The 15,603-nt window shown below is 38.4% G+C and overlaps 1 protein-coding gene across 3 annotated transcripts in view; it reads left to right on the forward strand.

The window, feature by feature from the left end:
* DLC1 (DLC1 Rho GTPase activating protein) overlaps positions 1 to 15,603 on the forward strand; it is a 521,689-nt gene that overhangs the window by 200,128 nt on the left and 305,958 nt on the right. For all 3 annotated transcript variants that reach the window (XM_027530242.1, XM_027530241.1, XM_027530240.1), the window contains exon 3: positions 8,057 to 8,206. In XM_027530242.1, the coding sequence (XP_027386043.1) occupies positions 8,057 to 8,206 (150 nt within the window). The remainder of the gene's footprint in view (positions 1 to 8,056; positions 8,207 to 15,603) is intronic.

Consider the following 15,603-nt stretch of genomic DNA (forward strand, 5'->3'; position numbering starts at 1 on the left):
AAGAGGAGAGTGAAAAAGTTGGCTTAAAGCTCAACATTCAGAAGACTAAGATCATGGCATCTGGTCCCATCACTTCAGAGCAAATGGAGAAACAGTGGAAACAGTGGCTGACTTTAATTTTGGGAGCTCCAAAATCACTACAGATGGTGACTGCAGCCATGAAATTAAAAGACGCTTACTCCTTGGAAGAAAAGTTATGACCAACCTGGACAGCATATTAAAAAGCAGAGACATTACCTTGTCAACAAAAGTCCATCTAATCAAGGCTATGGTTTTTCCAGTATTCATGTATGGATGTGAGAGTTGGACTATAAAGAAAGCTGAGCACTGAAGAATTGATGCTTTTGAACTGTGATGTTGGAGAAGACTCTTGCAAGTCCCTTGGACTGCAAGGAGATCCAACCAGTCCATCCTAAAGGAGATCAATCCTGGGTATTCATTGGAAGGACTGATGTTGAAGCTGAAACTCCAGTACTTTGGCTACTTGATGTGAAGAGCTGACTCATTTGAAAAGACCCTGATGCTGGGAAAGATTGAAGGCAGGAGGAGAAGGGGACAACAGAGGATGAGATGGTTGGATGGCATCACCAACTCAATGGACATGGGTTTGGGTAGACTCCAGCAGTTGGTGATGGACAGGGAGGCTTGGTGTGCTGTGGTTCATGGGGTCGCAAAGAGTCGGACACAACTGAGCGACTGAACTGAACTAAACACAGACACTTAATATAATGCTACAATGTACATATCAGTTAAAAGATTCCTTGTAGCAACTTTAAATGAGGGTAATATTTATCTCTTTCTGTCATCTAATATTAAAATGATATTGGCATGTTATTATTCCTTAAAGATAACATACAAAGATTTTGTGTTTAAACAGAATATGTCTGGCAAGTGGGAGATAGTAGTTGTGTTTTTTTTATTGCATCTGTTTACCTTTATTACTAGTCTGCATAAATTTTATCTCAAAATGCACCTGAATAAAAATTAAGGCTGACTTATTTAACTTGCCTAGAAATTCTGGCATAAAATAATTACGTTATTTTTAGCTTCTGCCAGTCAACTCAGATGAAAATCTTCACTGCTTCTGAAGAAACAAAGATTTAATCACTTTCTGATTCTTCAAGCAGGATATTATGTTAAGAAAGGAAAGTCTAGAATGAGGAATTTATTGTCAAATGAAATTTATAACACTAATATGAGATTTCATACTAGTCCAGCTGGCTTTAGATCAAATAATTCAGAGTGAAGTTGAGCCAAGCTTTTCGCTGAAAGGTCTCTTTCTTTTACGGGTGAGCAAGGAGTATTAGCAGCCCAGAATAGCCAGTAAGATGTGTATGGAATCAAAGACAGTGTAGAGGCCAGAACCTTGGCTTGTGAATCAGGAAGTCTTAATTCTATTCCTGGCCTAGCCTTTAATTTATTATGCCTGTCTATGGGATGCCACAACTCATTGACAAGCAGAACATTCAGGCAGTGCTGAATTTGCTGAGCCAAATATCTTCTATTTGGAAGCATCCGGGTATTTCACTGAATTTTTTGGTTCCCTTCCAAATGCTTGGCATAAGGAAAACGGAGCCTGTGCAGCTCTAAGGGAGGCGCCCTTTGCTCTGGACCTCATGTTTTCCCAGTCTGTGAAATGTCCAATAACTTACACATCATCCCCACTCCCTGTGTGTGTGCTGTGTTCTATGCTGTTCAATAAAAAGCCTTTGGAGAAAGAGAGAGGGTCAGAATTATCTTCCTCAGAGGGAAGGAAAGAGGGGTCGTAGAAGCTCCCATTCAATGGATTCCAGTTTATGACCCTGGAGAGAATGATCTCCTAAAATCTCTGTTTATCTCCCCCGATATCATTGTGATCGAAGTGACTTCACTGCCCAGGGTCTAAGAAGCTCAAGGGAGTAAAGAAGGAGCTGTTTCCAATTGCCCAATTAACACCGCGTGGCTTGGCCATCTTAGGTTTTGACAACAAATCAAATTGAAAGGAGGATTTTCTTGTAATTTGCCTAAGTATACACTGACTTGTGTTTGAAAAAGAAACAACTGGAAATTTGTTCCACAGCAGCTACGTACATTATCTATACCTTGACAACAGCTGGTTATAGTCTTAAGACAACAGGATGTTTCTGTTCTTAGCAGGACACAGGCACATACTGGGAGAAAGAGACATATATCACATGGTTGACTCAAGGTCAGTGCACAGCCAAAAAAATCCTTCTCATTAAAAAAGCAGATTGAGACTATCCCATTAAGAATAGCCTGTTCATGTTCTCAACAGGCACTTAATTCTTAGGCTGTGTTAAAGAGGGTATACGGAACATGGAGAAATACTTGCCTTCTCTGTCTTCATGGTCAGAAAACATGTAAAGTAATATATGTAATCCTTGGTACCAGCCATTAGTTGGGTCACTGATAGAACTATCTCATATCCAGAGAAGAGTAAACAGAACTAATAAGGATTTGAAAACATTATAATTATGTTTTCATATATATATAAACAATATAACAGAAATAATTAAAGGAACTGAGAATGATTTACCATGAAAAAGAAAATGAGTGCAACATAGTTTTTCAAATATTTGAAAGGCTGTTTCATGGAACAGGCTTTACTTAGGCTGTCTAGTTCTGGAGGGAGAAACTGGGAAGGTAGAGAAAGGCAGAATCTGTCTCCATAACATTTCTAAATGGCAGAGGATGAGATGGTTGGATGGCATCACCAACTCAATGAGCATGACCTTGGGCAAACTCAGGGAGATAGTTAGGGACAGGGAGGTCTGGCATGCTGCAGTCCACAGGGTTGCAAAGAGTCAGACACGACTTAGTGACTGAACAACAGCAACAGCATTTCTAAAACTTATGCTGTAAAAATACGAAAGCAGTAGCTTCCTAGGAAACGCAGTGCATGCAGTAGATGGTCAATAAACATATCTTGAATGATTGTTAAATAAAAGCATAAAGAATTGGGCCAGATGCTTCAAAGATATCTTGTAATAAGTTGTGGTCATTGGCGTTCTTCCAAAACATAGTTTCTATATGTTAGAAAGAATATAAACCAGGGTGTGGGAGTTGGAAGAGAGTGTGCATGATGTGGAAATGATTACTAAACTAATCATGGAAAGAAGGCCAAGTGGAAAGAGACTAGGGCAAGGCACAGGGAGAGCCAGCTCTGGGCCTGTCAGTTTACCAACAGAAATGTGACCTGGACCTAAAACTCGCTGGAATCACTTTCCTCATCTGCAAAGTTAGGACATTGGTACCAATACCACTGTCCTGGACCTGTAGGTTTCAAAAGTCTCAGGTGTTGAATGAAGTATCCAAATGGCGTAATGAATAACCTAAAGAAATGAATTTTGACTTACTTAAGTAAAAATACAAATAGATATGCTCGTGATAATACATTTAGGGAATTTTGCAAACATAGATAAGGGATGATACCAAGAAGGTAGATAAAGGAGCCACTACCAGAAAAAAAAGAGACCCTTCCAGAAGGTCATTAAATTTAAACCTACAATATATACTGAACTCTACCTGGGCAATGGAAGCAAATATCAGGGAGAGTAAATGCATCAACTAAATAAAATGCATTATTCCAATATATGATTATGTTGACTACACCTTCATTACAGCTGTTGGTTTAATTGTCAATATTTCCATTCAAGTCAGATTCTAAGAATGATTCTCTATCCTACTGGTCCCCGCTCCTCGTGTGTGTGTTGGAGCTGCTGTGCATTACCTCGCCACAGACCATAAGAGCCAACTGTGTGCATCTCTCCCAAAACTGCACTCAGTAATGTCTAGCTGGGAGCTTGAAATTGGCCGTGGATGTATTTACACAGAAAAGTCGGCACACACTACAAATTAGGGCTTTCTATTTAGTTGGAGATCCAGTTGCTAAAGATTTCCTGACGTATCACTGCCCACTCACTCCCTACTTCCAAGAAATAGGATCCCTAAACAGTTACTTCTTTTTCACTTTGATCTCAAAATATAGGACTTGATTATATAAATAGGACTTGATTATAAAAATTTCTATTATTTCCTCTTGATCACGGTAACATGGGACCTCAGCAGAAGAAAGGACTATGGCTAGAACTGGAAGAATCATCTTAGGATAAACTAAACTGTTGCACCTGTATTCGTTGTGTGGCATTGCTGGACATACAATGTGATGAGGTTCCAAGAATGTTTGGTTGTCAAACGTGGCAAGAACTCTGAAAGGTTGAAAATCACACTGGATCACTCATTTGCTGATATCCTGCCCGTGGCCCCACTACACGAAGAATAAAATTGACCTCCTTACAGTGACCTTCATAGCGGAATACAGTTTGGCTCCTGTTTATGGTCAGCCTCATTTTGCCCTAGCGCCCACTCACTCTCCCACTCGCTTTCCCTCCCCTGGCTTCCCTAACCTTTTCTCACTTCCTCTTATTCACCACACTTGTTCTCACCCCAGCGTTCTCATACCGCTCTTCACCCTGCATGGGACACTGATTTCCGGCTTCTACTACCCTCTCTTCTCCTCCTCCTCCCTTCCCTCCCCGGCTCGCACCCCCCCTTCCTTCCTTATTTCTCTCTTTCTCTCTCTCCGTTTCTATCTTTGTCTCTTTCTCTCCTCTACCTCATTTTTTTTTTTCATCCCTATCATGGTTTACTCTTACTTCGGCAGAAAGCTCTTCTCTGACCACACTCCACCAGATGGGACACTTCCTCTGCAGTTACTGTATACCTCATTACCCTATCTATTTTCTTCTTACCCTTGTTCCTATCAGAAAATATGTATATGCATTTTTTTCCTTTCCTTATGTCTTCTCATGTTGACTATAATACTGAAGACAGCAGAGATTTTCTATCTCTTATTCACTGATGAACGTTTTGTTCCCTTTCACAGAGCAGTTGTGACTGCAGGGAAGATGGGAGGGGAGAAAATTTCACATCTTGGCTTTGATTTAAGGGGATTAAGTTACTGAAATGCATAGAACTAAGGCCGCCTTCCTCATTAAGAAGTTCCTCTTCCCCTGGCCTGTAGTGACAGCATGAAATGAAAGCTCTGCTGTAGAGTTCAACCTTGCCAGAATCTGCAAACACACAGCTTTGTTTTCAGACATGAGCTATTTGCTGGAGTTTAGCCATGGACATATGAAAAGTTAGAACTTTGCAAAATATTCATACTTGAGCTTTAACAACAAGGACAGAAGATGTATCCAAAGCGTCTGATTTGTAGCCAACTCTATTTTGTGATGTTTAATGTGTAATCTTTGATGCTAGTCTGTGTACCTTACGTTTCAGGCTGAACGTTGTAATAGGTGATAAACAAGGAAGCCTCCATGAATGAAAGGGAAATGCAATAAGTTTATTTCTCTAAAGAAATATCTTAGACCAAGGCTGCTTGATTTTATTCTTTTGGCAGGTCATTTAAAATAATTCAATGTTCAGCCCATAGCCTTGAAAAAGTTTTTAAAGCACAATCTCAGCATCCAGTTAATACAAATTGTTTCTAAGTCTACTGTTGATAGGTAGGATAGCTTCAGGGTATACTGTTTTATCCAACGTTAACTGAGTAGCTGGAAAAATATCAAGACATATTTTCTAACACTCCGGGAAATGTTATTTCACTGGCTCCTATTGATTTCATTAATATTTTTATTCCTGTAAAGTGTTGCATATACAGTGTAAAACTTGACTCTGTGTCTGCCTGGTGGTAAAACCTCATCTTTATGCTTGAGGATGTTATGACTGGTGAATGAAAGACAATCACACAAAAGCTTACGTGAACATAGAGATATGCAAAGAACGTTACCTTGCCAAACACAAGTTTGGTTTAAATGAGAAGGAAATTATATAAGCAAAGAATCTTCTATTCAGGCAGTTTCTTCCATTTTCTGTATTATTTAGAAGAGAATTAATTTTTTTTAATATTTCTGGGACTCTATTTTAAAGTATAAGCAGGGTTTTACTATAAATAACATTTTAAAAATATATAACAAAGTTCTGTAGCATTGAGGAATATGATATAGCGTAACTTTCAGGTCTGTTTGCAAATATCCTGGCCCTTCTTAAGCACAATGAAACTTTATGATCACAAAAGTTCTGTAATTCTCTGTCAGAGCCTTATTAAATGTTTTAGACAACACAGATGATGGCAGGAAATGGAAGAAATAATTACACTATAGTACTCTGAGGGAATTAACATAACTCAGAAAAATTCTTAATGTATTCTCAAAATTAATGACTTTATGGAAGTAGGACTCAGTCTTTCAGTTTGACATTAAACTTTCAACCAAGCACAGGTTCAGCTTACCCAAATAATTTCTTAATGGTAGCTGAACTAATGATTTTTTGACCAACTTCATCTAATAAACCAATTATTTGACTTGTGAAAAATAGTTTTTGTTAATATTAACAGTCTACTTTACCTGTTTGAAGTACAGAGACCCCTATGGCATTAGATGACTCCATGCAATTACCCTAGTCCTTGTTCTTTGGGGTCTGCCCTAATGGTGATTAGGGAATTAAGGGTGATTAAAAGAAAAAGTCCAAAAACAAAATCAAAGATCTGATTCAAGCAGTCACCTCATTCATGCCACTACTCATCCATCCCCTTAGCAAAACCTCCCAACCACTCCCTTGTACCCACTCTTCCGGCTTTCATCACAGTAGAGTTTCCCTTTGAGGTCACTGCTGATGGCCCTTCAAAGCTGATTTCACCCAGGTAAATATCTTAGACAGATGAGAAAATGGCAACATGTGTCACAAATGACGATTTACCTCAAAAGGGCTGGTCCTGAGTCCATGACACCTCTCAGTAGATCTTGCTTCTAAGGAAACTTACAGTGCTTTCATGTTTTGTTTTGTTTTTATTTCATTTACCCTTGTTCTTGGAGAAGGCAATGGCATCCCACTCCAGTACTCTTGCCTGGAAAATCCCATGGATGGAGGAGCCTGGTAGGCTGCAGTCCATGGGGTTGCTAAGAGTTGGACACGACTAAGCGACTTCACTTTCACTTTTCACTTTCATGCATTGAAGAAGGAAATGGCAACCCACTCCAGTGTTCTTGCCTGGAGAATCCCAGGGACAGGGAACCTGGTGGGCTGCCGTCTATGGGGTCACACAGAATCGGACACGACTGAAGTGACTTAGTAGCAGCAGCAGCAACCCTTGTTCTGCCCAACCCTGATACTTTGCACTTTACAGAACATTTTAAAGTTTCCTAATACTAATGACTTGAACACACAAGAGTAGTAAACAGTCATGTGCAAATAACTCTGTATGGTCAGTGAGAAACTTAACTATTTTTATAAGAAAAAGTATTTCCATAAATAATATGTTTATGTTATAGAGAATTCAAAGTAAGTAACCACAATTCATGTGATTGTAGAGGATTTTTTTCCCAAAAGTGTGTGAAAGAAGGTTGAAAATGATATTGGCTTATTAAGCACTATAATATTGTAAAGTAATTAGCCTCCAATTAAATAAATTTATATTAAAAAGAAAAATAAAATTAAAAAAAGAAAATGAATATTGGCAATAACATAGCTTGAAAAAGCAGTAAGTAAGTGGCCTCATGCAAAAAACAAAACAAACAAAAATTTCTGCCTTGTTTGATTCTTTTCCTGTTTTTTTTACTATACTCAGAAATAGTCATCCAAAAATATTATCTTATATACATCCTTAAATGTCTAACCTGAAAACAATTATTAGTATGTTATAAATGATTTGTGTGTATAACTGATTTGACAAAAGAAAATATACAACTTTTCCCAAGAATAATTAATCTGAAAATAATAAATGTATCAGTATCATTGATGTTAAGCCTCTTTTTCATTGTGCCTTGCTCTAGAAAATATGTATTTAATATTCCTGTAAAAATGCCTTCTTGGCAGGAGGGCGGTATCTTCCCAGTGAAGAGTCCGCTGATGGTACAGAATAGAACGTTCCTGCCCCTTAAATACAAGATTGCGTATTACTGTACCCTTTGTGTCCCATTGAAGAACAGGGAACTTTTTATTCTTTCCAAGAAATGGCCTTTCAGATTCAGTAACGGCATGTTCTGTTCCTCAGGAAATAAGAGAAGATCGGGATAGGGCACGACTAGACTCGATGGTGCTGCTGATCATGAAACTGGACCAGCTCGATCAGGACATTGAGAATGCCCTCAGCTCCAGCTCCTCTCCGTCCAGCACACCAACCAGCCTGCGGCGGCAAGTCCCTGTGAGCTTCCCACCTCCCGCTTCCCACGTGTGAATGTGTCCCTGCACCTACAGAGGCCCTCTTGAGAATGAAACATCTTGGATGGCCCAATCTACCCCCTTGCGACCCTTAGTGTTCCATAAAGATCACTCAAATCATTCTAGGCTTCACACAGAGTCCATAAGAGATGTGTGTGATTCAAAAGAAAATGGTTATTATTAGACAGGAAAGAGGGTCACTTTGGGAAGTTACTTTGTTTCCTAGTGATCAAATTCTCTTCATTGCTGTTGTTTCCCTCATTGTCAGTCTTCTCTGATATGCTGTAAACACCATTAGCGATGCTCTGTTTATCTTGTTTAGTATTTTATTTCCAGTATCCCACAAGTTTACACTGGATATAGAAGATGGTTAATAAATATCTGTGGATGAATGGATGAATGATTGGATGGATGGATGAGTGGGTGGATGAGTGGGTAAGTAGATGGGTGGATGGGTAGGCACATGGATGGATGGAGGAATGAATGCTGATTGAACTAACTCAGCAGATTACAAGAAAGAATTTACCTGAAATCAACTTGAGAACACTCTAAAATTCACTCAGTGAAACATAATGAATAGGACAGAGGTGAAAACTATATTGTACTGTGCATTAATTTCATATAAGATAGACTCTCTTTTGAGAATCTAACACCCAAGATAAAATTTAGAAGACATAGATGCCAAAATGTCTATACACTTCACATATTTAATATTATGTTCATATTAAATAGCTTAGTTTTTGTATATCTAGCAAACGTGATGGTAGAATTTACTTATAATTAAGCCATGGACCCCTTTTGAGAACCTACCAAAATAGAACTATTCTGTATCAAATTATTTTGTATAGTTCTACTCTTGATTATTAAGTTATTCAAGACTTATTCTGACTGTGGTACAGAATATTTCACAGAAAATAAGCAAGTTAAGTTAGTAGCTAACCTTAGGATATATGAATGCATTATATAGTGTGCATTACGTATGCTAACACATTCCTTCCTTATAACATTGTTCAGAGTAAAAAGAATAGAAAAGTTAAATTGTATGTACAAGAGCCACGTCATTCAACCACTATCCCATACTTCTTTTCATAGCTGACTATTATGGGAATCTGATACCTTGAGTAAAAAACAATTTTAATTTAAAAATGAAAAATATGTGACATTAAATACTTCAGTCTAGACCTAGAAAGCCAGTAGAAATGACATTTTTCTTCTTGTTTGTAACCTTCTGGATAATTTTTCCTTATCCTTCAGGATTCATCTCAGATGTTTTCTTTACAGTGAAGTCTTCCCTAAATCTCCGTATGTCTTCCCAGACAGAATCACTTACTCCTCTCCTGGTACCATAGTGTCTCACACATACTTCAGTAGGACAGGCATCCAAGTGAAGGAAACACAACCAAAGTGGCCTCCTGAAGACCATCAAGAAGGGTGTTTTACCCTTGTTTACAGGTGAAAGGTGTAGAGAAGCTTCATGCTCATTTTCACCATTTCACTTTGTGCTCATTTTCATTTTCAATAAATGTAAAGCCCTGTTTTCAATAGAGAGGCTTCTCAGTACTTTTTTGCCATTAATGTACATGTGGGATACATTTTCTCTTTTAAAGTTTTCTATTATGAATTGCTAATCTCTCCCTATCTCTTTAATGGTTCTTCTTTTCCTTCTATACTAACCTTTCCTCAGTACTAGGTATTTAGGGGAAAAAAAGCACAGCACAGATTTCTGCTAAATAAAACTCCACATCATTGTCTCCAGCTCAGAGAGCAAAACAGCCCTTACCTGCTACATGTGGTTCTTCACTGAAAGGTAAAGACAATACAAAACAAGAGCTAAGGTGGGCGATGATTAGGATTTGCCTACATCTGTTTCTTCTCCCTCCATTTCAAGTGTAAACTGGATTTTACATCACATGCACTGTCTCATGGACCATCACCATCCTCGCTGAGCAGTGGTTGATTCTGTAAATAAAAATGTGTTTCTGAGTTTTTAGTTGAGCAGATAATTGAAAAAAGCCCAATAATACAATAGAAACATAAACTTTAGAGTCTGCAGGCTTGGGTTCACATGCCAGCTCTGCAACTGAATGTCTGAGAAGATAAGAAAAGTATTTAATTTCTCAACTTCAAGTTCACGTAAAAGCAGGAGAGATTGTTTCCTACTTAATGGCTTGTTGGGAGGAGTTAATGAAAGAAAATATGTAAATGCACCAAAAGATCTGATACAGACTACATATTTGGTATTTGTTAATTTATTTTGCTTCTCCCATGTCTTCACTCACACCAGAGACTGGGCAAAAGATGAATAAGACATAGCCTGAATCCCTCAAAATTTCTTTTTGGTCTCTGTGTTTTTCTAAGTCATCCCTTTTTCTTTATTTCTGTTCCTTGGTGTTTAAAGCTAATTTTAACATTCTCTCATCATCAAAAATTTTTCCACATGCGATTTCCATTCCATTTGATAATTGTGCCATGGAATAAGTGGGTTGTAACAGATGATTATGATCTTGACTGTCCATCAAGGAGCTCTGTCCCAGATTCAGAGGAGAAGCCTCCTCTGACACACCCTCATACTCCACTGTGAATCTACAGTTTAGGACGGAGGGGAAGACATACAATGAAACAGTGACCTCAGTTTGAAATTATTTATAAGAAAAGATTAGAGTGAGTTCTACGTATAATGTGCTGTGTGCTTAGTCACTCAGTCGTGTCCGACTCTTTGCAACCCTGTGGACTGTAGCCTGCCAGGCTCCTCTCTCCATGGGGATTCTCCAGGCAAGAATCCTGGAGTGGGTTGCCATACCCTCCTCTAGGAGATCTTCCCAACCCAGGGATCAAACCCAGGTCTTCCACACTGCAGGCAGATTCTCTATAATAAAGGGAGTGGTAAAAAATAATATGAGCTGGGGTCTTAAAGAATGGCTTTAAAAATAAAATAAGGGTATTTTTATTGGAGTATAGTTTCTGCTGTACAACAAAGTGAATCAGCTATATGTACACTTGTATATCTCCCTCTTGGACCTCCCTCCCAAACCCCATCCCAGCCCTCCTCATTTAGGTGACCACAAAGCACCAAGCTGAGGTCCTATGCTACACGGCAGCTTCCCCCGGCTCTCTCACTTATGAATGGTAGTGTATATATGTCAACCCCAGTCTCCCAGTTCATCCCACCCACCTCCCCACCATGTCCGCACATCTGCTCCGTGTCTGTGTCTTTCTTCCTGCCCTGCAAATAGGTTCATAAGGGTAGAGCTAACAGTTATGAAGGCTGCCTTGATAGAGCTGGATAAGTGAGGGTCGGACAGATCTGAGTTTTAATGTCAGTCCGCCACAGACTGTGAATTTAGTCAAGTTACTTGCTTTAAGCTTTGGCTTCATCATCCATCAGGTGATAATAATATCTTCCAAAGAGTTTGTGAACATGGAACAGTACAGTATTGTCTATAAATGGTAAAAGCACAATGAGTGATAGATTTTTAAAATATTTATTATTTTACCTGAGAATTATTATATTGTTAGAAAGGTGCAAGGTTACCCTCTTGTTTACCTAATTAATTCATAAACAGGAAGGAAAAGTAATGCAAATGGTTTTTGATAAACATAAATGTCAAATAGAAATGGCTTAAAAACTACCTGCTACTTAAGATTATGCATTTGATGTTTATAAATTACTTATGATTATCCATTTAATGTTGATTCAATATGAAATTTTAATACATGGAAAATGTCTTTTCCATGCAAAAAAAAAGAATATGTAGCCCTTAATCTGAAATCACTCAGGAATGAGAAATTTGGTTAGGGTTATATACACACACACATACTTAAAGACTGTTGTATTCTGTTTCACATTTATTATTCTTTTGTATGTATTTTATACACCTTCTTTGTTTTCCACTTTTTAAATTTCTATTTGGAGCTTTATTGAGATATAGTTGACGTATAACAACATTTAAGGTGTATGATGTAATGATTTGTTACAGTTTTTAATTGCAAAATAATAACCAAATAAGGTTAGTTAACACATCCATCAACTAGTGTAATTACAATTGTGTGCCTGTGTGTATGTATGTGGTGAGAACACTTAATATCTAATCTCTTAGCAACTTTCAAGTATATAATAGAGTGATGTTAATACTGTCACGAAAGTTAAGATTAGATCCCCAGAACTTAAACATTTTATAACTGGAAACTTGTACCCTCTGACCAGCATGTCCGCATTTTCCCCATCTCCCCGCCCCTGGCAACCACCCCTCTACCTTGTTTTTGTTTTGCCCTATTTTAGATTTCACATATAAGTGAGATTTATACAGTATTTGTGTCTCTTATTTCATTTCACGTAATGCGTTTTAGGTCCTTCCATGTTGTCAGAGGAGAAGGCAGTGGCACCCCACTCCAGTACTCCTGCCTGGAAAATCCCATGGACGGAGGAGCCTGGTAGGCTACAGTCCATGGGGTCACTAAGAGTCGGACATGACTGAGCGACTTCACTTTCAATTTTCACTTTCATGCATTGGAGAAGGAAATGGCAACCCACTCCAGTGTTCTTGCCTGGAGAATCCCAGGGATGGGGGAGCCTGGTGGGCTCCCGTCTATGGGGTCGCACAGAGTCGGACACGACTGAAGCGACTTAGCAGCAGCAGCAGCAATGTTGTCAGAAGAGGCAGAATTTCCTTCTTTTCTGTAGATAAACAATATTCCATTGTGTGTGTGTATGTGTGTGTATTTGTATATGTATATCTCACATGTTCTGTATCCATTTATCCATCAATAGACACTTTGGTTGTTTCCATGTCTTGGCTTTTGTGAATAATATAACAACAGAAGGATGCAGATGTGTCTTCAAGACAGTGATTTCATTTCCTTTGGATGTATACCCAAACATGGAATTGCTGGATTATATGTAGTTCTATTTTTAACTTTTTGAGGAACCTCCATACTGTTTTCCATAGTAACTATATTCATTATATTCCCACCAACAGTGTACTAGAATTCCCTTTTTTTCCACGTTCTCATCAACACTCATTATCTCTTGTCTTTTTTATGATACCCATTCTGACAGGTGTGAGGTGATATCTCACCGTGGTTTTAATTTGCGTTTCCCTGATAATTAGTGACGTTGAGCATCATTTCGTGTACCTGTTGCCTATTTGTATGTCTTTGGAAAAATGTCTACTCAGGCACTCTGCTCATTTTTCAGTCAGATTTGTTTTTTGCTAGTAAGTTGTATAAGTTCCTTATATATTTTGTATGTTAACCCCTTACCCAGTATTAGGTTTGAGATATTTCCTCCTAGTCCTATAGGCTATATCTTCCCTCTGTTGTTTCCTTTGCTGTGCAGAAGCCGTATAGTTAGATACAGTCCCATCTGTTTACTTTTGCTTCTATTGCTTGTGCTTTTGATGTCATACCCAAGAAAATTGTTGCCAAGACCAATGTCAAGAAGCATTTTCTCTATGCTTTCTTATAGGAGTTTTACAGTTTCAGATCTTACATTTACATCTTTAATTCACTTGAAGTTAAATTTTGTGAGGGGTATAAGACAGGGGTCCGATTTAATTTATTTGCATGTGGATATCTGATTTTCCGAACATCACTTATTGAAAAGACTGCTTTTCCCCCTTGAGTATTCTTAACCCCACTGTCGAATGTTAGTTGACTGTACATGCTTGCTTTTATTTCTAGGCTCTCTGTGCCCTTCCATTGATCTCTGTGTCTGTTTCTATGCCAGTACCATACTGTTTTGATTACTATAGTACTAAAATTTGAAATAGGAGAATGTGATGCCTCCAACTTTGTTATTATTTTTGAAGATTGCTTTGGCTATCCACAGTGTTTTGTGGTTCCATCCAAATTTTAGGCTTTATTTTTTCCTTTTCTATGAAAAATGTCATTGGCATTCTGACAGGGATTGCACTGAATCTATACATCACTTTGGGTAGCATGATATTTTTCACAGTTTTATTTTTTCCAATTCAGGAGCATGAGATGGCTTTCCAGTTATTTGTGTCTTCTTCAGTTTCTTTCATCAATGTCTTATAGTTTCTAATGTAGAGATGCTGTGCCTCCTTGAAAGTGCAAGTTGCTCAGTTGTGTCTGACTCTTTGCGAACCCATGGACTATACAGTCCATGGAATTCTTTAGGCCAGGATACTGGAATGGGTAGCCTTCCCTTCTCCAGGGGATCTTCCCAACCCAGGGATTGAACCCAGGTCTCCCACATTGCAGGCAGATTCTTTACCAGCTGAGCCACAAGGGAAGCTCTTGGTTAAATATTAATGTTTGTCAGTCTAATTATTCTTTCATAAAACAATATTTATGAGCATATTCTAAGTGCCAGGTACTACTATAAGCCTGGTGAATGTATCAGTGAACAAGACAGGTGAAACCCCTACTCTGGTGATACATAGATTCCCAATAAAGGGAGACATAAAAGGATTAGATACAGAAATGAATGAAAGGTGGGTAGATGATACATACATAGGTAAAGATGGTCAATGGATAAAATTGATAAAAGGTAAATAAACAAGGTGATAAGATTGTAAAACAGAGAATGATATGCTATGGAGGTTGAAGGGGAGAAACTATTTGAGCTTGGAATGTCAAAGGATGCTTCTCTGAAGAAGTGATATTCAAAATGAGAGCTGAGTGACAAGGGCCGGCAAAGGGAAATACTTGGGCAAGGGATTAGAAAGGGCATAGTTGCTATAGGAACCACCTTGGTGTGCTAGAAGGACTGACAAACAGCAAGTATAACGGAAGCAAACGGAAACAAGAGAATGGTGGAACATGAGACCAGAGAGTCGGGGTACAGGGCAGATGATATGTAAGCATGTGGGCCATGGTACAGCTGAGATGTAGCAAGAGTAGACACAAAGGTATTTAAATCATAATTTTCTCGGGATAAAATTATAAAGTGATGTATGCCTTCACTTCCCGCCCACCCACCATCCTTTGCATTCTCCTCATCCTTGCCTTTCCTTGCGTTCTCAGGCCACTGTATAACACGCAGATAGCATTTAGTAAATTAAAGGCGCAACCTTTGGAGCGATTACTGAGTAACTGCGTTCATTGAACCAGCATGTCTTATCCACATATTGTGCACTAGTTGCTCAGAAAACATAATGATATTAATAATAACATTATTTACAGTAATGCCTAGCATTTAATGAAATTGAATATGTGCTTGTTGCATAAAATTTGCATTATCTGGCTTAATCTTCATAAGCCTCTATGAGTGCCTGCAATTATTATACTCATTTTCAAATGAGGGAATTGAATTACATATGACAAAGTGTAATTCTGCCCTTAAATAGCTTTCATTTAAAATTAAAAATGTTCATTAGATAGACATACCCTTGAGCTAAATGATTCCAGGCCATGATG

The sequence above is a fragment of the Bos indicus x Bos taurus genome, chromosome 27 (assembly GCF_003369695.1).
Source record: "Bos indicus x Bos taurus breed Angus x Brahman F1 hybrid chromosome 27, Bos_hybrid_MaternalHap_v2.0, whole genome shotgun sequence".
NCBI classification, from domain to species: Eukaryota; Metazoa; Chordata; class Mammalia; order Artiodactyla; family Bovidae; genus Bos; species Bos indicus x Bos taurus.